The sequence below is a fragment of the Lissotriton helveticus genome, chromosome 4_1, assembly GCF_964261635.1.
Source record: "Lissotriton helveticus chromosome 4_1, aLisHel1.1, whole genome shotgun sequence".
Lineage (NCBI taxonomy): Eukaryota > Metazoa > Chordata > Amphibia > Caudata > Salamandridae > Lissotriton > Lissotriton helveticus.
The window spans coordinates 831,960,176-831,986,140 of NC_136063.1; the positions used below are offsets into that span (position 1 = coordinate 831,960,176).

Consider the following 25,965-nt stretch of genomic DNA (forward strand, 5'->3'; position numbering starts at 1 on the left):
TTTAGCTTCATGATAAGTAGACTTATGGGACTTTTTCCCCTTTTACTGAAAACAAAAAGACAGGGCTTGTAGACTTTGGTAAAGCCAGAGAGAAATGCTGAAAAAAGCAGACAAAAAAAGCTTCCATGAAGTGCAGGCTTCTGATTAGCCCAAAAACAAGGAGCATTGTCAAACTCTGTTCTTTAACACCGTGGTTCCATACCAGGGGATAACAACGCAATACTAAGCACTCCGGCAGGGTAACGTGACAAGATACACCGTTCCCACATCAGCCTGGCGGATGCCAAAAACTCTCACCCTGGGAGAAAGGCAATGCGAACGAGCAAAACAAAATTAGAGAACAAATGTATTATTGGGTTACATGTGTTGGCCTTAAGGTATTGTAACTGCAAACAGAAACAATGCAGCCAAAATGGGGGGTATACAGGCAAAGAGTAAAAATCTAAGACACCCTCAAACTGGTGATTGATTTGTATGGATCACAAGAAGGAACAGACTGCAGCCATCTGTCCAGAAGGAGACTAGACCAATCAGCCTTCTGCACAGCAGCGGCTTGTGTTTCTGTGACTCTCTATCTATGCTCTAAACCCAGCACAAAGGACAGCTTCATGCTATAATTAACAATTCAGTGTGGGCTCGGGGGAGAGATGAGAGAGTAAACATCTGATGCACTGAAGTTCTAGTTCAACTAAACATCTATTGTAACTTTTAAGGTTGTGCCTGCTCAGGCCCACACAGCTAAACATCTGCGTCCCGCAAACAATGCGTGTGATCAGCAGGGCTGCTCTGATAGCAAGTTTCGAATTAAGGGAGAAGGGGCATTTTTCACATCATGGAAGGAAAGCAGAACGAGTGCTGCTCCAAGCACAAGTTTAGAATTCTGCATGAACAATGTTCACCCACCTTCGGTTTTTGCTACCACTTTTATAAGATTCCCTGTCGATTCTAAAGCAATTGACAAGGGTGTGACATATTTAAAACAAGCACTGGCAAAGACAAGCGGTCTAGAATCAGGAGCAGGGAACTGAAACACACGAAAAAGCTCTCCAATTATGAGCAATTGACAGACCCAAAGCCCACTGTAAATATATGTTACAGTATTGTTTGTAATGCTGTCTGCGACAGATAGCTAAAGCAGTCTGTAGCGATGCCACTCAAATGTGCTCCCCGTGTTAACACATGTAGTTTAGATCTTTATTTTAAGCAACTACCCGGCTAAACCATTACTGTCATGCTGACATGACAAAAAGCAAGAATGCTCAGCCAAGCAGAAAAACGGTGTCAACTTGGTAAACAAATGTTGCAGATTTATTGTTTGTGTCACTAGAAAGTTTGTGTCCCTAGAAAGTTTATGTTGTTGTATTATAAAGGACACTTTTACATGATTCCGCTATTATTCGTTACAGTAGTGTCAGCATCTGTAGGTTGGAATGTGCTGGAGAAACAAAAATATTGTCTGCTCCCATAAACGGGGAAAGCATCAAACTGTTGACAAACTGAAGACGTAATGTGGCCAAAGTTAGCATGCCCCTTATTGGTGGGACCAGAGAGCAATTTCGGACTCAGCAGAACAATACTGCATTATGTATCCCTTAGGTTAGACAACAACTGTAACCCCAGTTTCTTCTTTGATGGCACACTAAGTTCAAAAGGCGTTTTGGCCATACTTTATGTAAACAGTGAGTTACCTATCCAGGAAGCAAACCCAGTGCCTACATCAAGCACTTTGATGAGCTGGCGATCAAGCCTTGTGTAAGGCAGTGGGGCGCTGGCGGGACACAGTCCCATTGGGTGCCTCTACCCTTTCGCTTCTGTGAATCACTGCTCGAGTGGGAGTCCCCTAGGCCTGGCCAGCTTTGGGATCCGCAGCCCCTTACAGCATCATCTTAAAGGGTTTCCGCGAATAATCTCCGGCCTCAAAAACCACCCCGACACGATCTCTTCACTTGTGCTTCAAGCCACGTGCCTTAATTAACAGATAATTAAGGGAACTTCATACACTCCATCTAAGCTTTTTTAGAATGCATAATGGCTGATCATGGAAATGTGCACATTCTCTGAGAGGAGATATACTCTCATAGTTAAATTGCCAACATTGTAATCCAGTGACCTACGTTTTGATACTGCCTTCTACTGGAAATCGTCTTTAGGTGCCTTAATCTGTACACATGAGTAAAATCTGTGGTACCATCTACAATTATACCATTTTCACTCGCCCTATAGACTATAGCGTTTTATAAACAGCCCCTTATGACCAAGATGCTCCAGCTACCATACAAATGTTTGACTCATAGTCTCCTGGAAGCTAGCTTTGTGCTAAATTAAATACCTACAGGCCTCCTATCACATTCAAGCTTCTATAATGGGGTCTCAACCGGATCCTGACAATACTGTGCTATGTACCGCATCTCATGGTTGAGACACTCTTACGGCAAGAAAATGTTCTCTGTAAACCTTTTTGCCACTCTGTGAAACCAGGTCTGTATTATATCAAACACCAACAATCAAACATTATATCAGAAACCAATAATAGATACAAATTAAAAAGAGGGTAAATGAACTGGCATAATAGTAGATTAAAATGACGATTCCAGTACCGTCTTATCAGCAGAAAGCCACTATAAAAATATTCTGTAATCCAATAATTTTTTGATCAAATGTTTCAAATGGAGAGAGCAATTAGTGATGGCAACTCGCCCGCCCCCCACTGGGCTGCACCTCAGGTTTTCACCAACTAGGGCTAGGTTTGGGAGAGGTTGTTTGGGCGAGGTATCCGTTTGTCCTGTGCCGGCATGAGATTTACCTGGGTACATGAAGGCAGGGGACGCCAGACCATAGAATATTCCAGGTTGAGAATAGTTGTAAATCTCTGGTTGTGTGTCTGCACACTGCTCAGGTTTACCTCGGAGTGTTTGATACACCAACATTCTGGGCAATCATATGCACTGCTCATCTACATATCACTCCGGGACACACCTCCTCAGATACCACCCAAAACAGAGCTCACCTGTTAGGCCCCACTACTCCTTCCAGGTATTTCTATTCACTAGGTATTGTCCATTGGATTCCAGAAGAGGCACAGCCTCTCAGGCTATATTGCTTCTAACATACTTTACCTCCAAGTATTTTAATCCATGGCTAGTAAAAGAGCTACCAGGGCTTGGCTTAGCTGCCAGATCTCAAAATGGATGCTGCCATTATGGTCAACTACAGGCCACGTCCCCACTTAACATTTAAATCTCTCTAAAGTCTAACCGAACTGAGCAGTCCATGAGCCTACATGGTGCTTCCAGTAGTTTTTGAGGATCCCTTTAAATACTGAAATTAACCCACTCCCACCTTCACCGAACACTTTAATTACAAGCAGGAACTGCTTCTTGTGCAGACTACATGTATTAGAAGATGTGCAAATACAACGCAAGGGTCTACCATAACACTAAGAAACTAATGTACACAAAATGGCCGCTCTCTACCCAGATCTGTGAAATCCGCATACTTTTACTTAAGGGGAGAGTGTATACACTAGAAGAATGGGGCGTTTTCTTTTAAAACATGGGAACTATTCAATGTAATCTATACGAGCAAACACTCTTTATTGTTTGCCAACTCGTGTCTTTCGCCGTCAGTTCCCTACAGTCCCTTCAGTTACAAGCAATTGGGTCCAGAGGTCATGTCAACTAGCTTCTAGAAATCCGCACCTGAAATGTGTGCTTTCTTCCCTCTCACAACACATGGGAGGCGGCTGGCGCAACCAAGCTTGAGCTTCTGAATACGAGGCAGACCTGAAGAATGCAAAACAAATGACAATGCTCTCAGTGGCAAAATATGTTCATTTTACGTCCACCTACATGGAGACCCCACTTCTGCTCAGTGTGGCCTTCATGCAGGGACAGACCAAAACATACTGTACAAATCAGATTCCAAAACAATCTGTAAAAAGTCTCGACTTCAGGCATATTTGTCTGCACAATGTCAACCTGCCTAGGCAACAACACTAAGTAATTATTTTCGAACCAAGGTCTTAGCATATTCGGGGGACAAATCCATGTCAAACTTTTGTAAGGGAGATTTCATGGAAAGTAAAGATTTTGGTAATCTATATTTTGGTGAGTATATGTAAACAAAAGAGATGATTTCAGGAGCGATCTAGAAAACACCTGAATACATCTCTCCGGGGAGCATCTAATTGAGACCCCAATCATCCTCGTCCCAAATATGAGTAAGAGCGACCCACACCCATGTCCACATTCTCCAATCTGTTTCAAAATACGGTGATCCGGTGCGCTCAGCCTATACAATTAAACAACAATACCACATTGGGTCATAAATACATATTGCCGTGGAGAAAATAATTACACCGATTTTTTCTAGTACTTGTGCACTCAACACTTATGTTCTTCACCATTGTTGATGGAAACACCACCTTTTTGTTTGCTTTCATTTTCTTACTTAGTAACTAATCAACTTTCATCCCTGAATTCCCATAAAGACCATATCAAAAAATGTAAACATAAACCATTCAATGTCTATCATGCATTTAGAAAGAGCCCTTGATTGCTCCAAATATCAATGAATAGTGTGCTACTCAGTTCACCCTTTCTTCTAGAAAGAGTCCTTTCTATATATAATGAATAATGTTCTCAATGAGGGTAGTAGAGGCATGGCATGTATCGAATTGCAGAAGTTGTCGTTTTAATTTCAATAGTGCCTCATTGGTCGAATGAAGATGGGCTCAGATGCGCATCTAAAAATATAGACAAAACTCACTGTAATTTGAATGGCACAAAAGAATTTGAATTGTGACCATCGGTTGAGAGACGGGATACATACAAGTTTCTGGAGTGGAATGTACTGCTTACTGTAAAAATGCCAAATGTGATTATTAGAATGAGGTGTGACTGGTAGAGGCCTAAACATGCATCAACTGCATGGTTGCGGTGAATCACCTTGTGGGGAAGGAAGGAGGGGAAGGCATCTCACCTGTGGGCTCTCTTTGGAGGAGTACCCGCTGTGTCAATCTGCAGAACCGAAACAGTGATAGTTTTATATAGTACCATTATATTATTATAAATGCAGCTGGCTTGGAAAGTGATGCTTGTATGATGACCCCACTGAGCTTCCATGGTCCACATTGTCTTTTTTCTTAGAATGACTCTTGGTTTCTACTGCCAAAAAGTGGCAGGTTGGTCTACTTTGCTTCTTTTTTCATGTTACGCCAAACTCTGGTTAGATAATAACCCCGATATCACCACATGCCTGTGCTCTGCCTCCCTCACGATAAAGGGGAGTTTACTCTGTATGATGGACAGTAAGACTGAGCCATCATAATTGGAGAAAGTGAATCAATCTAATTATCCTTCGAATTGCCCCGACTTGCGAACCCCTTCTTCAGCTACCTCAAAAGCCAGGGACCTGTGGATATTTTTGAACTCAGATCAAATGGTCGCCCCTCCAGTCAATGAAGAGGCCAAAGGGACCAATCCCCAGCTGCCCCATATATCATAAAATCTTCCAACTACACTATTGAGTCAATTAACAAAAGTCTGTTATTTTTCTCGCCTGGACTTCTACAACATCTACAATGACCTCACCTAAATCATTCATTTCCAGGTTACAAAGACTACAGAACCAAGCAGCCAGAAATTCCCTTATGCATCTGCAAATGGGTCTACATCAAATACACCTTCCGTGCTCTTCAATGGTGACCATTCAAAACTGGAATCAAATTCAAGGTTCTCTGCACCATACAAAGCTTTCTGGAAAAAAGACCAAAATACCTACAAAAACGAACTCCAGTTGAAACTTCCGCCATCTAACTAATTTATCAACTCTAATTTAAAAGTCAGAAACGCAGAGGAGAGACACTGGATGTCTAAAGACGGAAGACTGAAGATAAGCCATCAAGCATATAAGCCCATCCCATTTATCTGGATGCGTTCACTCAATACATCACCTTTTTTCATAACCAAACTTTGTTGTATGCCTCATCCTAAACTCTGAAATAATCAAAGGTCAACCACAAAGCAATATAAAATTCGAAACAAATAAATAATTGGAGTTCCAAATTGAATAAAACAAAAATGAAACTCACAGCGTAAATTATTTTCCCCACAAGACATTATTCACAATAATTTTTTGGATGTGGTAAAGAAAAGTGGTTTCAGGACTTACAATGGACGCTGTACCAAGACTATATAATAAAGTGTATGACTGGAGAAATAACAATCAGGCGGTGCTGGAAGTTCAAGAATAAATAGAAGTCCCCACTTCATGCCTCTCTCAATACCAGTGTCATATCACATAGTCTCTACCACGACAAAACAATAAGGAAATTGTTGCAGCGAGTCACGTCATGCGGACTAGATGCAGCCCACCTTGCAAATTGCAAATCCTTACTTTGCTGGGATAATAAGCATTTTGGTGAAAATGCTACAGTGGTATCCACTTCCTCTAATGGAGTTGTGGGAAAGATCAGATGAATCAACCACCACAGCCTACAAAGGAAGTTTACATCTTTTCAACCGTCACAAAGTATCAGCTCACACTAGTGACTACAAGTCCAGGGCTCGCAAAATCATACAAAATGTTACTAGACCTGCAGGTCGAGTAACTTGAATACTCTACTCGGCCTAACTGTAATGTACTGGACCCGTAAACTGGTGTCAAATTGTGTGATCAATGGCAAATATTTTATTGTAGAGTCGCCTTTCCCTTAATTCTCATGAGTGCACCTTCAAATATGCGATTTCAGCATTTCTGCTGTACAAAACAAAACTATTTTCTTTGATTAAATAGACTAAATGTTTGTACTATGTGTAATAAGAATCTTGCCCACATATAGGGTACACATGATCTCTGACTTGTCTCTCAGTTTACTGATAGCATTGCTGTCAGGGCAGGAGTGTTTCTCAGTTCATCTGTAAATACTCACTTTTAATAAATATATTACTAAAAGCACGATGGGGTAGCGCACTGTCATTTACAGACAGTACATTTCCAAGAAATGGCCAAAAAACGTCATACTATCTTTCAACTTTATTGTTAATACACTATCGTTTTAATCAGTAATCTGTGAAAATTAGGTTTAGAAAAACATATTTATCATTTGCACATCACCAAGTATAAAGTATTCCGATTTGTTTCACAACCTATTAAAATATTTTTTCATCACACAGAAGTACAAAAAAAGGGCTTTCACAACTACTGAAATATATTTTGAAATGTTTGCACAGTTGTCTTATTAGCTATTTAAATGTGTGTAAGGAAAAAATGCTACACTCTGTACAGCAGGTCAGACAGTTCACAATACAAAATCCTGGAACTCTGCAGTCAGAGAAGGAAAAGTAATTGTAAAGTGACTTCTAACTTGTTCTCTGAACACAGAGCAAATGTGACAAGATAAAAACAAGATTTAAAGGTACCTTTATTGCTCCTTCACTTTCAAATGAACAGAACACCTGTTCTTGGTCAGCTTGCTAGAATGGGCAAGTAGGTCCTAACTATAGCTGACATGATAAAATCGGACTCACCATAGGTAGTGGGCGAGTTTTTTCAAGGCCTGAAGTCAATGTCGCTGGTTTGTCAAAATAGAGGGTGCCTCGGGCCCTGCCAGATTTAGCTCACTGTCAACACAATGACCTGGTTGAAGATGATGTTTTGCCCATAATTTCAAGTTATACATAAACCCACTCTAAGCAAGAAATACCTTTAGAATGCGGTGTTGGGTCAACATTTTCACCCAATTCCACTTTTTTAAGGTGGAGAATAATGTGTAGTAACAGTTTGCAACCCGTTTCTCCCCCAAAAGAATTCACCACTGTGCACTGATTTGGCAGTGCAAATTCTTCCAAGTAATACAAGGATGAATTACCATGGACAAAAACACAGGACCAAGCACAATTTGCACAGAATCGTGAGATGAAATCTGGAGCACCCTTAACTCCTGATTTCAAAGTTATTGCAGCGCTCAGAAAGGAGGTGGTTTGTGTTAAAGATGGGGGCAAGATGCGGGGAGAGGGAGGGGGAGCAACAGCAATCAGCAGTAGACCTGAGGTATTTTATGAATGGTCAGACTATTCTGCATGTAAAATGCCAAATTGTGTGAATTTAAGCATCTGTCAATTAATACAAAATGTGCTGATGTGTTATGCAGTAAGAAAATAAAAACAGATTTAAAAAACAGATGGTGGCAGGCACCACCTCCTCTCTTACATTTAATGGATGGTAAGTTTTTTTTAATGGAATATATTTTATTGATTTTACAAACGGACATGTGCAATAAGCTCAGACAGACCACCAAAACACCACATCACTATCTTTCCTCCCCCCCCCCAACCTGAGGACAGCCATCAACTCCATCAGAACCCCACAAGTGTCCCAGCACAGGGTCCATGACTGGTTTCTTTATTTCTTTCATAAACATATTCAGCTACATTCTAAACCAAGTAAATAGCCACATGAGTTACAGACTTGCAGATCAAGTCAAATATTGCATGCAGAGCTCTTCTGGGGCAAATCTGGCCGCTTTATCTAGAATAAAAATTACACTTCCTGTTTATTTTTACTGAATAAAACGCCAGTAAGACAAAAAGCTTTGAAAAATGAAAGCACTGCAGTTACACATTGCCTTAAAACCAGCAGCGGCCCGTCCGTACGGGGTGCGGTGCTACGTCCCCCACCTTTTTCCAGGCAAGAAGAGTGTCTGTCGACAGACACTCCTCTTGTTCAGGTCAGGCAGGTAGAGCTAGACATGAGCTAAATGCGCATGTTCCCGGCTGCCTGAGCTGAACTTTTTCCAGGCTGAGAATTTCAAAGCCCAGTGGGCCCAGGGGCGTAGCTAGAGCTTGTGGCGCCCGGGGCTAGCCCTCAGATTGCCGCCCCTTGGGGGGGGGGGGGGGGGGGGGGGGCGGGAGAAGGGGGTGCTGGGGAAAAAGGACGGTGAGCACTTGAAAGATGTCCGAGAGACATGTAGTATTGCTGCTACTTCGGTTCAAAATGCCCTGTACAACTTGTGGGTTCGCAGAGAACATATTTCTAAAAACAAAAAAAGATATAAAAAGAATCGCATTTTGAGCAATCAACATCTCAATTGCATTCTTCTTCTCCGAACCCTGACTAGAGAGAGGGTCAGGCTAGCTGGCATGCTCACTCGGTGCTATGTGGGGTTAGTCTTAAAACATTTTCCAGAGCTACTTTTAGCTCACGGCCCAGCCCTGCTCACAAGTGTAATATAACATTACACAAAGTATGTGGTCTGGTTTGGGGCCCCTTACAAATGACTGCAGTCTGTGCTGATTCTTTGGGTTTCCACATGTTGAGAAGTACTGTCACCTCGGGTCTGGTATGTGGAGCAGCACCTGTACCCTAGCCAGGCACACCGGTGCTAACTCTCAGTAGAGGCTTTGAATGGGCGCACCCAGGTGCCGGGCACTCCCAGGCTCAGTGCAGCACCTGTTCAAATCTAGAAGGCCACCGCTGGAGAGTAGGTGGTACCCAGCTCTACTGCTGAAGGCTTCACTCTTGGCCACATGCCAGGGGTCAAAGATGGCCCTTCCGTGTCAGTGGCAGGTGGTAGCTGGCCTCAAGGAGCCCTTCTGGTCCTCCACCCATCAGGGCACCTAGGTGGTCTAAGCCCTGGTTAAAGGTGGTGTCCTAGTGATGGGTGCGACATTGGCCTGTGGCAGGATCCACCTTGGCGCGCTCATGTGCCCACTGTGTTTGTTGGAAGGCTGGTTTCATGGGCACAGTGACCCGAGCTGGCCTCTCAGTGGGGGTTAATTAAGGGGCTGTGCTTAGAGCACCCTCAGCTGGTTTCATATCATCAATGGAGACCGCGCGGACATCTTTCACTTACTATCTTCATCCTCGAAGAGTGAGATGGATGCGACAGTAATGTCTTGACTACCCACAGGTAACGTACATTACTTTGAGTAATCCTCATAAAGGGCGGCTTCCTACCCCCTGTTCCGCTTACACAGGCCATTCATTGAATGCAAAGATAGTTGTTTTACCCCGTGCTGCCTCACACACAAGCTGACAAGCACACACCATAGACATTCCAGAATGTTCCTTTAGTGCTACTCGTGAGCCCACGGCAGTATGCGAGCAAAGAGAGGCGGCCTCCTGCGCCTGCGCATGCGCATGCGCATGCGCAAGCGCAACCCCTGGATCTGCCCTTAAACACTTCATTCCACTCTGTCAAGCATATTCAAACACAACTCTGAAAAGCGAATATGTAAGAAATAAATAAATACTAGATGTTTTTTAATGAAACTTTTGATCACCAGCCAAAATACAAAGAAGCATCTATAGTTTTTGATTTGAAACAACCATAACACATTGATGTCCTAAATCACTGTCTTCCAATCCAAACCATGCCATCGCTCGTGTACTATCTCATGACAATGTGCAGTGCATCAGCCTATCTGCGCGACAAGATGCCCCTGTTGAGGTGATTTGTGCGCGTTATTAAATCAAATAATAATTACTGCATTGCAACACTCTACCACCTGAGCTAGCCCTCCTTAAATACACACCCTTAATCTGGAAGTAGAAGGTAACCCAGGAACCATTTACCCCCATCTTTAGCTGGGATAAGACTATGGTTGGAAGTTTTGGGCACCATCTTGGATTGGGATCATATAGCATACTCAAAATGGCACCAATGCGCAGAAACGCCAAAGCACCGACCCTGCACAAGAATGGAGGAAACCCCATGGAGGCCGTAGGCGCCCTGCTGGACGCAAAGAAAGCTTCCCATCGTGGGCGTCATTCTGAGTTAATGTGCGTTTGAAGCCTGCAGAACGCAATTACCCAAAATGCTGCCACAAAAGAAGCCTTAGGTAGTAGGGGTGAGGGCTCAGTTGCCTTCATTCTGACATCCTGCCGATCTCGGGTAGGACATTAGGCTGCAGGGAAGTGGTGCTTGGGAAAATCTAAACTTCACATCCTTAAAGACTGGGAAAATAAGGAAACTACCCATTTTCATCATTTGGTGAAAGCTCCTGAATTGTCGTATGAAGTGGAATCTTTGCACCCCCAACAGTGTCCTCACTAAAGAGTACTAAGCAACGCATGGAGGAAGATAGGGGAGCAGTTACTATCAAGTCTTGGAGGGCCAAGGCCTGATACAAATCCAGGTTTTCATCATGTGCCTTCTCCCATACTACCCATGTACCACATGTATATGCACAGATACCCTTTCTACACATAACATAACCCCACATCCAACCAAAGCAATCTCACGTACACCTCTCTCACTAATATGCACACATCCACAACCTATAAAGGTGCCCTTGCCCCAGCTGCCACTTACCTTGGAATGGTCCTCTGACCAGTCAGAGGCCATTTCGGACCCAGCGATTTGCTGCAAGACCACCGTCACTGCGCTCCATCTCTCTCTCCTCCTGCTTTCATTCTGCTCTCTGCTCTCATTCTCTCCTTCACACCCTTGCTTTGCACTCTGCCTTCTGTCCTCTCCTGTGTTCGGTGTCTGTGCCTGTTTTGTCTTTTCAGCCGGTTTGCTTTCTCTGGCTATTGTGCTCTTTGTGCTTATTGTGTCTTTCGGCTTAGTGCCCGTTTGTCTTTTGTGCTTGCCTGTCTTCTGTGCTCGTTTGTCTGGCTTTTTGGCTCTAGTGCTCATTTGTGTTTTTAAGTTGCTGTTTTTTGTGCCGGTTTGTCTTTTATGCCAGTATTTGTGCCTGTTTCTGCTGCCCCAACACCTGCTTTTCCCCTTGCTGCATGGACCCCCTCACTGATGACGAGAGCATAGTGGTGAGTGCGTAATGCGTCACCTATCGCGTTGCGAGGGGAGGGCTGGCCAAATGCAAATGTCCATTGCAGGGCCGTCATTGGTAGCGCTAGCACACGCTACAACTGATTGACGGTCCTGCAATGGACAGGACTGCGAGGCTGGGACCGGGGGGGGGGGGGGGACCAACAACGGACCGTCGGAGCCTGCAAGTGGCAACAATAAAAACGAAAAAAAACAAGTTAGGCCGGCGAGGAGGCGCACCGCGGCACTGGAGGCCCGTTGCGGAGCGGCCGCCTTAATAATTTATTTGGGATTGGGAGTTGGGACAACTGTGTTCAACAACTTTTCCCATTCCCAAAATAAATTACAAAGGCCAGCCGGAACGAGCCTCAGTGCCGTGCGACCGCCTCAAAAATGGTGCCGCCTGGGGCGGACCGCACCCCCCGCACCCCCCTAGCTATGCTGGTGAGTGGGCCTGACCGCCTCAGCTTGGCAAAAGTGCCTTGGGGCCCTCCCCCTTTTGACAAGAGGAAGCATCACTGATTGCCTCGGACCTGGGTGCTTCAGCCAATGAGGGAAGGCTGCAGTTCCAACCCTTCTGGGACCTCAGAGTCTTGGGACTGCTGCCTTCTCTCATTGGCTGACCTAAAGTCAGACAATGACAGAAGGCAGAAGTCGCAACCCTTCTAGGACCGCCGAGGCTTCCCTCTCAGGGAGCTGCAGTTGAGGTAAGTTTTATGTGTCTTCTTTATGTTTGGTGCATACGCGCATGTATGAATGTATGTGTATTTGATAGTGAGTGTTGTGAATGGGTGTGTGAATACATGGGTGTGAGTGAGGTGTATGTGTGCGTGTGTGGCCCTGCCCTCCTCCTTGGTAAAATTAGAGGCCACCACTGCTTAAAACCCTCCTAATGGTTCAAGTGCCATCTGGGCTGTCTTCACTCTGATATGGATCTGGATTAAAAGGAGGGGGCACATACTGCCTAAAGGCGGGTCGTGGGGCTAGTTTGCCCTCACTATGAATGGGTAACACCTTACTTACCCTTGCTGACCTTCGCTCCATCTGCTCCAAGCATAATAGGCAATAATGTAACTGAAATAACATGGCGGGGGTCGGGGATGTGGTGAAGTCAGTCAGTTGCGCCAAGCATACATATTTTTGTTAGAGGCGGGGGCTGCAGAAGGGAAGTCAGCAATCCCTAGTGAATACAAGATGCATCTGACGATGAAGGAGGGAGCTATGTGGCAGAAGTGTCCGAGGGAGCTCAGAGAGTCTGCAGGCCATTAGAACAGAGTGAGATATGTCCGCCCCTGCAGGCCACCGTACAGACGTGTCAAACTCCATAGCGCAAGAAGACACAGGCAGGCATGAAAGACTAGAATGTATACTTCCGCAGGCAGACAGGGCAAACAATAGCACGATTTAAATTCTTAAAGAGAGGGCTTCCCACGAGAGCTGGGTAGTAATTAGCAATCCGGAAAAGGCAGCGTGCCTGGCAACCGTAGGCAACCTTAGACTCAGATTTGGATTCTTAAACAAATGGAGTAAATCTACGCCCCGAAGTTTACAATCTGCTTGTTTACTGTTTAACTCATTTCTGTCATTTGCAAGGGTTTCCAAAGTTGATTGTAAACCTGTGGTAGTTGTTGTTTCCAGGTGTACAATTTGCAAGCCCGAGAAACACAGTGCACAAATGCACTTTGGCAGATGGTATCACATTTGTGCAACAGTATTTTTTCTCCACAGGAAAATATGTTTGCCCATGAATAAATCCCTTACCCAATACCTCTACAACATTTTGGGGGTGTTCCCTTTTTCCCGCCAGGCTGAGAAGGATTTACTCCTTCCCGGTCAAGAGAAAATCGCGGACATTTAATAGAGTGGGAATGGGTCAGAGGGACGTTTTTGAATACTCTCAAACTTACTTATTGGGTGTGAATAAATATTTACGGCATTCCAGTCCTAGAATATCAGCCAACACCCTCTGTGAACATATTTTACTCACACGAAAATCTTTGAATGAGTAAATCCTTGGACAACTGGAAAAGCAATGTACATGAAATTCAAAAATTGTTTGAAAAAGTGCATGTAAACCAAACTTATATGTGCATACATCTACGTGAATCTGACCCTTAGAACTTATTTTGGTGGAATTCCTATGCATTCTGCTCATCTCTACAGCACAGTACGTTTTAGAAAAGCGTGTGCACTTCAGATGTATAGAAACACGGTTGCCCAAATATATGGTTAGAGTGGAAGGAAGGAGACTCAGGTCGGACTGTCCTCTGTTCTACAAGGAGCCACAGCACAGCAAGCTGTCTATTCAGACAGGACCAGTATCTGTGATTGTGCCAGAGAGGTTTAGAGAGCATCAAATGCACATTCAGTAATCAAATGAGACACGGCCCATACAGACCTGAAATAGGAAAACCAGCACATGGGCTTTCTGTATAAAAGTGGCATCCATTTAAAAGTCATTTTTCTATAAACAGAAAGTACCAGCTAGTGGCATCTGTGCATGAAAATTGTTTTTGTGCCACCTTCATACTTTGAAGAGTCTGACATTTAGTTTGCACTGATAAACCATCATACCTCACCAGAAATAGCTTCACAGCCTATGTTCGCCCAACACACCATCATCCTTCTGAGGAGCGAATTCTCCAAATTTAGAAAAGTCTACGAGATTAATAAAATATATATTCTACCATGATTTTCAAACCCACTTTAAGTTAGGCGAACCAAAAAAGAACCGGACAATTTAAGGATTTTTGGGACCCTGACCCAACAACTTTGTTTTCATGATGCTTTTTTGGCTAATTCATGCCCGCTGAATTATACGTTAAAATTTCAGAAACTGTAAAATGAAAGTAGACAAATGGTAAGGAACTACTTCCATAAAATAGCATTAAATCTCCCATGCCCTTTAACACCCCTCCTTTTCTCAATCTGCCCTTGAACTGCCTTAATCCACATACAGTGCACAGATTGCGTGGAAATGGGCCATAAAGCAGCCCTGTATGAAGCTTTGGTATAATGCAAACAGTCAAAAGAGGCAGGATCTTACAGATTTCTAGCATTCTATTTTGCATGATAACATCACAAGAAATTACAACACAGGAAGTGCCCACACGACACATGACTTGGGACAGACTGCAGAAAAAGTCAATGTGGCCTTTGATTCTGAGGACTACAAGATATAAGTGCTCCAGGGGTTTACAACCTTTTCTTTACTGCGAGATATTTATGTTCAACGAGAGCGACTAATATTATTAGTGTTGTATTATCTCTATGTATATTAATTCAACCAAGAAAAAGCGTTCTAATTTAATAAGCTGGGCTGCACACAGTTGAGCTAGCTACTTAGAGATAGCTCCTATCTTCATGACTAAGCAGATGCAGATCTTTGCACCGCTCGTCTAAACCCACGTTAGCCAACTAATACACAATCATGTTGGTAGGAAATAAACAACAAAGCAAGATGACGTTTCTCAACCTGACACTACAGAGCCCAGTTTACTTTTTTGCATATCTAATTTTGACAACCATCTTTTAAGGCTGTCTTCCATCCTGGAGTGCAAATCAGGATGAGAGGTGTGATTCACACTTGTTTACTTACGCAGATACAAGGCCAACCGCAAGGTTAGCAACAAAATTATAAAATATTGTTTTTCAATGTAACAACAGTATGCTACTCAGGAATCCATGCCACATAATAGACTCGAAGGCAATTTTTTTTAACATTTGGGAATTACCAATAAGGTAGTCAAATTAGGTTGGTACACGCAGTAGTACTGAGTTGCATGATGAAAGGTTTATGGATTAAAAGGCTTGAATTAACAGAAGAGACAAGACAAGCTATTAATTACTTCATGGTAGCCAAGTCATCGAAGCTAGTGGATTATTAGAAAGTTAATCTTGAAGTGAAACACATTTACAATGCAAAAAATAAGAGCAATGTTCATATAAACTAGTAGAGTCGGTGGGCAAATGGCATCTTTTCCAGTATTACCGCACAGCTGTATTACAATTGTACGTTGCCACCAACAATAACGGTGAGTAACTCAAACTCAAATTCTTACAGAAATTTACCAGGAAGGCTTCACACCACCCACCCCAGCAGTCCTCCAACTCAAAATCACTCTGATGAATCTCGGTTTCCAGATTTAACTTCAAAGAAAGCATCACTGAGAAAACAAGACAACACTGTACCAATTCTCCTCCTCCCAAACAAGCAAAACCTATTCTCGCTGCAAGAGGTTCCGGGTCACAAGTTAATATATTTTACAGTTTTTGATACAGCACCAATAGGACCAGTAGAGTGACAGAGCGCTTTACAAATGTAATCGGGACTGGCAGATGACTGCCGCTCACACAGGGGAGGGCTCCCTGGGAGGTCAGGCGGGATATGTTTGGTTGAAGCAATGTGGGTTGCCATAATGTATTCAATGTTCACCTGCAGGATCACATGCAACTGACAGGAGGGGAAATGAGACCGACTGTCATCCGAACAGTGCTGCATGACTGGTCACAAGCCACATCAGCTGAACTGGTCCTTGAACATATCCAGTGCATCTACTGCCCGAGTCTTCCCTCCCACTTGATCCAGTACTCTCTTTTGGACCATCATGATTCAGTTACCAAAAAGAGGCAATGCATTTAATTCCCTACAATATTCTGTAGACAAAAGCCACCAACCTTATATTAAAAGTAGTTCTCCGTCGTAAAAGTTTACAACAGCTTCTGTAGTCTCTCCCCTTGTTTCTAAGTTTAACGTGTAGAGATACGAATGTAATATAGGCAGGTATCATGTGTGACACATTCGGCCAGTTCTGTCTTTTTAACTAACAGCATATCTTGGCAATAAGAAAAAGCCATCCTACAAATCTCAGACTAACCCAATCTATAGGAGATAAATGGAGACAAATGTAAACTCTAATAGATGCTCTTAACAAGAAGAGAAAATTCGATACAGATTTACTATTCCATGAGGAGTGGCGTTGCAACTGGGCAGAAACATATAGGAAGTCACATTGGCTAAGGAGGAGCTAAATTATTCGAGACAAGAAACACAGCCAGCGTCTCCCAGAAACAATGGGGGAAACATCATGTGAGAAGACAGAGGATGGGCTCCTTAAAAAAGCCAGCGAACATGATTCAGCTTGTTGAAGAGGGATATAGTACATCAACGGACACAGGAAAAATAAACAGGGAAGGACAAAGAATGCAGCTCTTGATTGAAGAACCTTCTATTCGCTGGATGTAGACTCAGAGGGGTTCTGAACAAGAGGCTGCTGCTAAGCTTTGGACATATAGTATAGACGTGATTGTACAATTGATCATTGGATTGGTCCAGAAGCGGAATCAGATTAACACAGGTAGATCAGTGATATTTGAGCCGGCAAAGGAGTGTTAAATTGCAGATAGACACTCCTGGGGGGGGAGGAGGGAGTGGTGGGGGTTGTTCGTTAACATTTTGTATTTCAATACAGTTGTGGATTTTGTTGAGGATTGGTCTGGTCAACTACAAGCAGAAACAACGTAAAAGTAAACAGACTTGAAATACACTCATATCTGATGGAAATCGTTCTACCGTATCACATTCCTTACTTTATCACTTAACGTGAAGTGGCTTAATTCTCCTTCTGAAAAGAATGAAGATTACCACTTTCGTAGCCACACAACATGGAGACAAAATGGTACACAGGAAAAGTATTTTTTTTAAAGGTGATGCTGCCAGATTTCAGGCTAAACTATATACAATGCAATTTCAAATTAATGAACACGACAAGCCATATTTGGTTGAGATTCTGATCTCCAACGTGCGAGGTTGTGATTCTGACCTCCAAGTCACTCCAGTTTGTGGAATTAGAAACGCTCATTTACAGGGAGGACAGGTATTTTATGGTGACGGGATGGATAAGAGAAACTTTTCACTATTATCACACTGTATGCTCCTAACCTGGAGCAGGACTCCTTAATTTACTGACAGGCAACACAGGGCAGATTAGGACACAGCACATCAACAGGGTGGAGAGGGATCTGTTGGACTAAAAAAAAAATCGTTTATGAAACAGGGAATAAGGCCCACCGTATCTTAGCCAATGAGCTAAAAACTAGGGTAAATAAAAAATGAATTTGAGCAATGGGAAACTGACATTTCATAACAGGCTAAAGGCAGAATTGCACAGGGTATTTTAAGCCCACCTATATTCCAGTGAAGGAAAGGAAGTTAACATGCGATCGTTTTTGGCTTCAAATTTTAGAGGACAAAGCAACGGCAATAGGAGTCCGAACTGAATATTATGAAATCAAGCAAGCCATAAAAACTCAAAATTGAATAGAGTTCCAGAGCTGGTTGGCTCCAGTGGGGACTTTTAGAAGTATACATTGCTAAGCTCTGACACATCTGGAAAAAGTTTTTCACTCTTTCAGAGATACAGGTTGGATTACAACTAAGGAAGATGCTGCATAGAGGTGATTCCCAAAGCAGAAAGGACCACTCAGAATGCTCGGCACATAGACTAATAATACTGCTCAATCTGGATTTGAAACTCTACATGAAGGTATTGGCCATGAGGGTAATCCCTCCTCTTCCAGGTATAATAAAAGAGGACCAATTTGGGTGGATTTTTTAGAGGCAGACCTTTGATAATACTCAGAAGGAAAAGAAAAGGAAAATGAAGCCTATGTTGGAAACAATGGATGCTGAAAGAGCTTTTGACATGATGGACTGGACGTTAATGGGGGAGGTTTTAGCTAGATTTTGCCATGGTGAACAGTTGAATAAAACATTAGCTAGTAATCACGACCTAAAGGCAGAGGTGGATGGAGTTAAGTCACCGTCCTTGAGCTTACCCAGGGGACTAGCCAGGAGAGCCCTTTATCGCCCTTGATTTATGGGAAGGTCTTTGAATGACTGGCAATGCAAATAAAAAGAGCCGAGAAAGTTAAAGTTAAAGTTATTTCCTTCGGGGGATGGATCATAAAATATCACTATTTGTCAATGACATCCTGTTATCCCTATGGGTACTAGTCACCTCACTGTTTTAATGGAAATTCTGGGGGACTATAGTCAGACCTCGGACTAAAAAAAATTATGAAAGTAAAAAACATAATGTCTATCTTTAGGTTTAGGGCAGGGCGACCTGCAAACGGTAAAGCACAAAGTTACCTTGACAGGATAGTATGCCTGGAGAAAAATAAAAGACGACTTAAAGAAATGGCAAAACCTATTTAGGTCTTGACTGGGTTGCATTGCAGCAGTCAAGATGAATGTGTTCCCTAGACTACTATGCACCTTTCAGGCGTTTTCAATAAGGGTATGGAGGGAACATCCGTCTGAGGTTTGTGTGGCGGAGGAAAAAGGCCTAAAGGGTTTTATAGAGTAGTTCTGAAGGCTCCAAGAGAGAAACTGAGGGGCTCGAACTTCCTGTTGTCCTAAATTTACTACAGAGTTGTCCAACTCTGTAGAACTGGTGAATGATCAATAGGGAAAAAGACAAACAAAAGGTTTTTATGGACAGGGGAGTGGTGGGCAGACCCTTGTGGGATCACATTTGGCTACCCAAGAGATCAAGGCCACCAATCATCTTTTGCAGTCAGATAACATTACCCATGTTTGACATTTGGGACACAATTGTTAAAAGTGGAGAGAACAACTTTACTGTCCCCTTTACTTCTATTCTTGATAATCCCAAACTCATGCCAGGCATGGGGCACATAAGATTCTCGAGTTGGAGGGAAGGAGACTGCTGTCTGGCACAGGACATGGTCAGAGAGGGGCAAACTGGGTCATCCATAGACTACAAAAACATGTAGGAGTTCTCTGAAACAGGGAGATTCCAATATCTACAAATTTGCCACTGGTCGTTTCAACCAGGTGTGGAAAAAGCAGACAAATGAAGCCTTTACACTAGAGGGGAACAACTGACATTGCTCCATTGCGCCAAAGGTGAGCATATGCTCTGTATACCTTCTCAAATCCCCCATAAAAGGTGAACCATTGTTGTATATGTCTAAGTAGGTTAGGGCCTTCAGGGGGGAAGTAGCAGGGAAAGGATGGGAAAGTGTATGGGAAGTTATCCATAAAACCAGCATGTCAGTGCAACATAGAGAATTTGCATTAAATAACACGGCAGAATGGTATTGGAAACCACATAGGTTTTATAAGATTCTCTCAGTAGAGACCTGCAATGCTTTCAGGGTGTGTATACTAGGATTACGTCCCCAGAATTGGGTGGAAGTCCAAACAGGGAGATCAGAAACTGGTATACCAACTATTGTTGATAGCCAGACATACTCTGGCTAGATTCTGGAAAAGGTCTGAGCAGGCAGGGCTGGTGTTTAAGAATATGGCCCCCTTAAGTGAGAGCTGTAAGGTTACTTGGCTAAATGTAACTAATTAGAAAACCTAGAGATAAGAACGTGATGAACATAAACATGGGGACTACACAGACAGAAAATGATAACTTTTCGATCAACACACTGAATCGTCACAGGGGTTGGTAATGAAGGTATATGGTTTATGTTTTGATAAATATTTTTCCGGAAAAGTTGCAGCCTTCCAAGAAATTATATCAGGCTTGCTGAAATATGTCTCCACTGAATAAGCTATGTGTAAAAAGTATGAATGACATAAGATTGATAATAATAATGTACTTAAAAAAAAAACACTATACAATTGTCTTGTGTGAAAAAAGTAAGCGCACCCTGTGGTTGAGTAACACGTGAAACCACATTTAGCATCAATAATATGAAGTAATCATTTCCTGTAAGAGTTTCAGAGTCTCATATCACCTGGGAGGAATTCTAGCCTACTCCATCTTACAAAATTGCTTAAGCGTGTGACTACTGACGGCGTTCAGCAATGCACAGCTCTATATAGGTCAGCCGCAACTTCTCAGGGGAGGATTATGATCTGAACTTCTACTTGGCCGTCCCAAAATTCTGATCCTTGTATTTTTTTGTCATATATGTATTGGTCTTTTTTGGATAGCTGCCCTGTTGCATGATTCGTTTTAGATGTGGTTCAGCAGTTTGGCACGTGGTATAACATTGTCCACTATAATCTGCTGGTAAAGAGAGACATTCATGGTGGACTCACTGAATACGAGGCATTTAGGCCCCGTAGCTGCAATTCAATGTGTTTCGTTTTTGTCAAACATATCTTCGAACAGGAGCGCAAAACATCTCAACGTTGGCCTCTTCTGTCTAGCGGACCATGTGCCAATAGCCTTGTTCTTTCAGTTGTTGTTTTGCAGATCTAAGTTGTACCCCGATGATATCGTTTTGAAGAGAAGAATTCTTCTCCTGGCTACCCTTCTATGAAAGTCAGGAGCCCTTCTGTTTAGCCTTTTCCTACAAGTAGAAACATGAGTTCTAATGTTTCCCATACTGATAGAGGGTCTTCAAATCCCAAGCTGTTACTTTGGTTTCTTTATGGTCTCTACAAGCATCATACTGTCTGATCTTGGGGTCAATACGTAGGTATGCCCCCTCCTAGGTAGAGTGGCAACCATATTCACCTTTCTCCAATTGTTAATAATCTTTCCCTTGTAGAATATTGGACTTTATATGGTTTGGAAATGGCTTTTTAACCCTTCTCAGATTGATGAGCAGCAACTTTTCTTTCTCTGAGATTGTCGCAGATAGCTTTAGACAGGTCAAAACAAAATGTCCAAGGCCAAACTGACAGCTTCAATTTTATATGCAGGGGGCAGCACTTGCTGAAGAATGAGTGACCGTGTGTACGTGTTTAGTTGCACCCAACTCTAATTACATTTTAACAGGTATGGTAGATGGTTCTTTTATTTAATCAATAGCAGCAAAGTGAAATTGATGTATGCCATTTGTCACATGAGGTAAAAGGCAATAACTCCTAGGACTTGGTGAGAACTAAACAAAGGGCAGGCATGGGTTTTTATTTATGTCCAACACACAACAACTCTAATTTATAGCTCAATGCAAGTACTGTATAAAGAGAGAGAGCGCGCCTATAACAACTTTCAAGAGGCCCTTAAATTCTATCACTCCTGAATTTATACCAGAAGCGCTTTGTATTCTGTTTTTTTTTCAGACCATTGCCCAGTCACTATATTGCATAATAGAGGGAAATTTGATATGTCTGTCTTTACAAGGGCATAGGTTTTTCATTTTACTTGTGAAAGTGTGTCCTAGTGTCAAACACTGGCATAAAAATACCACACATGCACACTGAAAGCATTTGTGTCACACATAAAAGTAAACTGAAGTCTTGCCTGTTGTATTAAATAATGCATGGTTCACTAAAAAAGAGGGCATATGTTCAACCTGTGTGTGATGGTGTTTTAATGCTTAAATTTCGACTGTGACTGAAACTGTGAGCACATCCAAGAGACACCTAGCGCATGCAATGCAAATTTCGTTCCACCCACAAAGTGGCAACTTTTGGGTCATTCATAAACATTTCAAATCCATATGCTACAACTAACTTATTCAAAAGGGATCTCTTTTTAGTTACCTTGAGTGTTCACCTTTTAGGTGGAGCAATGTCAATGCGCCTCCTAAGAGCTTCTTTGCCTCTGCGCCTGCATTAGGGTGCGGGAGCAGAGGCACAGGGATTCCCGCATTAGCATGAACACGCCCCCATGGAAATGAGGGGACGCCCCCTGAAAATAGCGGTGGTGCGCCAGTGCTAGCGGTATTACAGAAGGGGCCGCTTAAGCGTCTGAAGTCTCTTCTGTAATACTAAAGTATCCCTGAGGCACGTAAATAGGGCACAAACGTCCGCTTCACCCGCGGGGCGCTCTCTGTTATACACCCCTATTCGCTAGGATGCACCTGCACTGTTGTATTAAAATTATACAAAATTGGTATTTTTTTTATTTACATTGTTTATTGCATGCATATGCCAGCCACGTGTAGGGAGCACGATGTTTACTTTTATTATTTTCATGGCATAAGGTTGCAAAAAAACAACCATCGCACCAACATGCAAAGACCAGAACTATTGATTTTACTAATGCTTGTTTCAGTATGTGAGGACCTGGTAACTATTAAAAAAATTCAAAGGTGACAAGGCCAGGAATTGTGTTTAAAAAAAAGTTCCAATTTCAATATTCCTGAAAACGATGTACATTAGTTCTCATTGAGCGTGAATACTACACGTAATTACAAATATAACTGCATATTACGCAAGAGTGTAGGAAACGCAGGTGAACTGCCAAAAACCAGCTGCCTTTGGACTTGTCCAAGCCCAATTTCCAGTTTAGTCTCATATCTTTGTGAATCGCACTCAGAGTATCTGCTTTCAATATTAACAGACACCAATTCCCTCCGTAACCTCAGCGTAAGACCCCCGAAATGCATGACTGATAGGACCCTCCCAAACCCCACACAAAGCATGAGATGTCCCCGAGCCAGGGGGTTAACTCATGGTGACACTGCCCCTCCAGTGCACGCGCCGCGTCCTTTGTTTACAACCGCAGCCAGTGCGCACGGACGGACGGCGCGCGCCGTACGGATCTGGCGTCGCTGCGAGATCCGCGGAGCCTCCGCACACCGGCGGCCAATCCGAGGAGCGCGCCATTATGACTCCCATAATGAACCGCGCGCTCACGCGGCCGTGGATGAACGGACGGCAAACCACCGCGTCTAATAACCCACCCACCGGAAACGAAGGGGCCTGCAATAAACACCGTGCGAGAATAATGTATGTAATTCGGTGAAATCTAATTTAAAGAGCACCTCTTGGAAGCCAGCATTTAATTACACGAAGAGCGCATGAAATCATTTGCTAGTTGACTTAGAGCCTGACTTAGTTTATTTCACGTGCCATTGCGGTTAATTCTAATTAGGCGCACGAGGGAAAAAAGAGCCACCAATGACGACCATGAATGGCTGAAACACTTTTTAAAGCACACAGCCACCTACAAACGCATATCTAAGGGAAAACAGACACTGAGGGAGCATGGTGCATTGGGCCAGCTCATCCCCATCACAGGGTGAGGGCAGCGCCACAATGTAAACACACAGGCATGCCTGCCTTGTGCAATGCATTCTCCTGATGCCCAGAAGGGTGCCCGGTGCTGGTATGCAGCTTGCCCACCTGCCAGCTGCACTGGCAGGGAATATACCCCACGAGGCAGCATCGGGAAGGGTACCAGATCATCCACAACAATCCCGCCCCCCCTCCTGCTCTTGGGCGGGCTGGCAGCTCACCATGTCTGTTATCCCAGGTCCCCATGGAGGTCCCTCCAGCACACAAAGCCCTCACTGTGCCGATCCCTCAAGTGCCGGGAGACCCTTGCCCCCCCTCCCCTCCTCCACATCGCCAAGACAAAGCAGGACACCAGCAGCCCCGGCCCCCCTCACCGTACCCAGCAGGTGGGGGAGGGGCGCTCTAATAGACGGAAGTCTGTTATTATTATTTGCTGTCATGTTATCCTCAGAGCTGAAGGTGTGCTGGGCCAAGCCATGCATAAGGATGTAGCTTCGACAAGGGGAGGGCCACCCCCACCTCAGCTTGAGAGGGATGCTCTGGGACTATGAGCACAGATGTCCAGGATGTTATTTTGGACATTAGCTTAATATTAATGACTTACATAGTCATTATTATAGGTGGGCGGGCCATTTCAATAGAAGGAGGAAAGCAGAGGGCAGGAGACTTACTACAAGAAAGATGTAGGACAAGGAAGCAAGAAGGCCCGGCTCCTTTAAGGACACATGCTGGGGCGTCAGGGTCCCAAATACAAGTGCTCATGAGCGCTCTGCTGGTGCACATCTCAGGCGCGAGGAGGGCGGCAGTATCACTGAGGAGAGACAGTTCACAACACTGGGGGTGAAATCACAGCACAACATATAGTGAACTAGAGGGGACGGGGATCAATGGATTTCTCAGCCCATCTTGAACCCGTCAGCACCTCAGGGAGCTCGCGCGTGCAAGAGGTGCGTGTGCAGCTGGGCACGGTGCGTGCGTGTGCCGGGCAGGGTGCGTGCGTGTGCCGGGCAGGGTGCGTGCGTGTGCAGGCCAGGGTGCGTGCTATTCGGGCCCCTCACCTGTGTCCGCAGCGCCGGCCCCCGGTTGGGGCTCCGGGAGCTCGGTGCTGACCGCGCCGTCCTTGCAGATGCAGATGTCGGCGGGGCCGGCCAGCCGGGCCCGGGGCCCCCGCTGCAGCGCGGCGCAGCTCTGGAAGCACACGGCCCACGCCTGCTCCTCGTTGATGGGCTGGTTGTAGAGCCGCAGGATGTCCCGCAGGCTCAGCGCCTCGCCGGGGCTCTCCTCCTCGCCGGGGCTCTCGGCTGCCTCCTCCCGGGGGGCGGCCCGCTCCTCGCCGCGCACACTGCCCGCCATGCCCGGGCTCGGTCACCGCGGCGGCGCTGCCTGCAGCATCCTGGGGCGGCGCGGGCCCCGTCCGGCGGCGGGAAGGACCAGGGCACGGGAGGTCCACGGGAGCAGCCTCACAGGAACCAGCAGAGCGGCGCCGGGTGCCAGGTACAGAGCGGAGCCGACAGCAGCGGCTCAGGAGGCGGATACACTGGCGCCCTCCCCCGGCAACGCCTCCCGCTCCAGGCTCAGCTCCTGCCGCCGCCGCCGCTCCCCCTCGGCTCCGGAGCTCTGCCTCTGCCCAGCCACGAGCGCCCTCTAGCGGAACCGCGCACTGACACCGGCTGCGTCCTCCTGCACCGGCCGCGTCTCATCTCCTACAGTCAGAAGCTCTCCGAGGCTCCGCCAGAGCTGTCAAACTCTTGTCATCACGTGACCCCAGATGTAGAACCCGCCCCCCCCCCAGCTCTATGTCACATTTTCTTTATATCAATAGACTTTTGGTTTGCTTTTTTAAAAAAAATCTTTTTATTAACACATACACTTTTGGTTTGCTTTTAAGTTCTTTAATAAAGCTCTTAACCTCAAAAAATAGACTTGTGGTTCCAATAACCAGCTACAGTTCTTTTTTATCACAGACTCACGATTTTATCACGTTTATTATTATTAGTAAAGTTATATTATTGTTTTATTACAAGCATTACTTTATCACACGTAACTATTTCACCGACAGACTGTATCCCTGGACTTGATGTCTTCACCATTGGAGTTATTCCATTTCAAAAGAATTTTATTGTTATAAAGAAGCAAATGAAGATACAGATTATAAGTAAAAGTGATACAATTGATAACAGATGAGTAGCAATCAGAAGCTGACAATCAAAAATGAGTCATAGCAAATATATCG

At 44.3% G+C, this 25,965-nt stretch overlaps 1 protein-coding gene across 4 annotated transcripts in view; it reads right to left on the minus strand.

The window, feature by feature from the left end:
• SPIRE1 (spire type actin nucleation factor 1) overlaps positions 1–25,351 on the minus strand; it is a 579,327-nt gene extending 553,976 nt beyond the window's left edge. For 3 of the 4 annotated variants that reach the window (XM_078687481.1, XM_078687480.1, XM_078687479.1), the window contains exon 1: positions 24,791–25,271. In XM_078687481.1, coding sequence (XP_078543607.1) covers positions 24,791–25,085 — 295 coding nt within the window. In that variant the 5' untranslated portion in view covers positions 25,086–25,271. Of the gene's footprint in view, positions 1–24,790 lie in introns of all 4 variants that reach the window. The other variant, XM_078687482.1, reaches the window with a different exon arrangement.
• Positions 25,352–25,965: the final 614 nt, after the last annotated feature.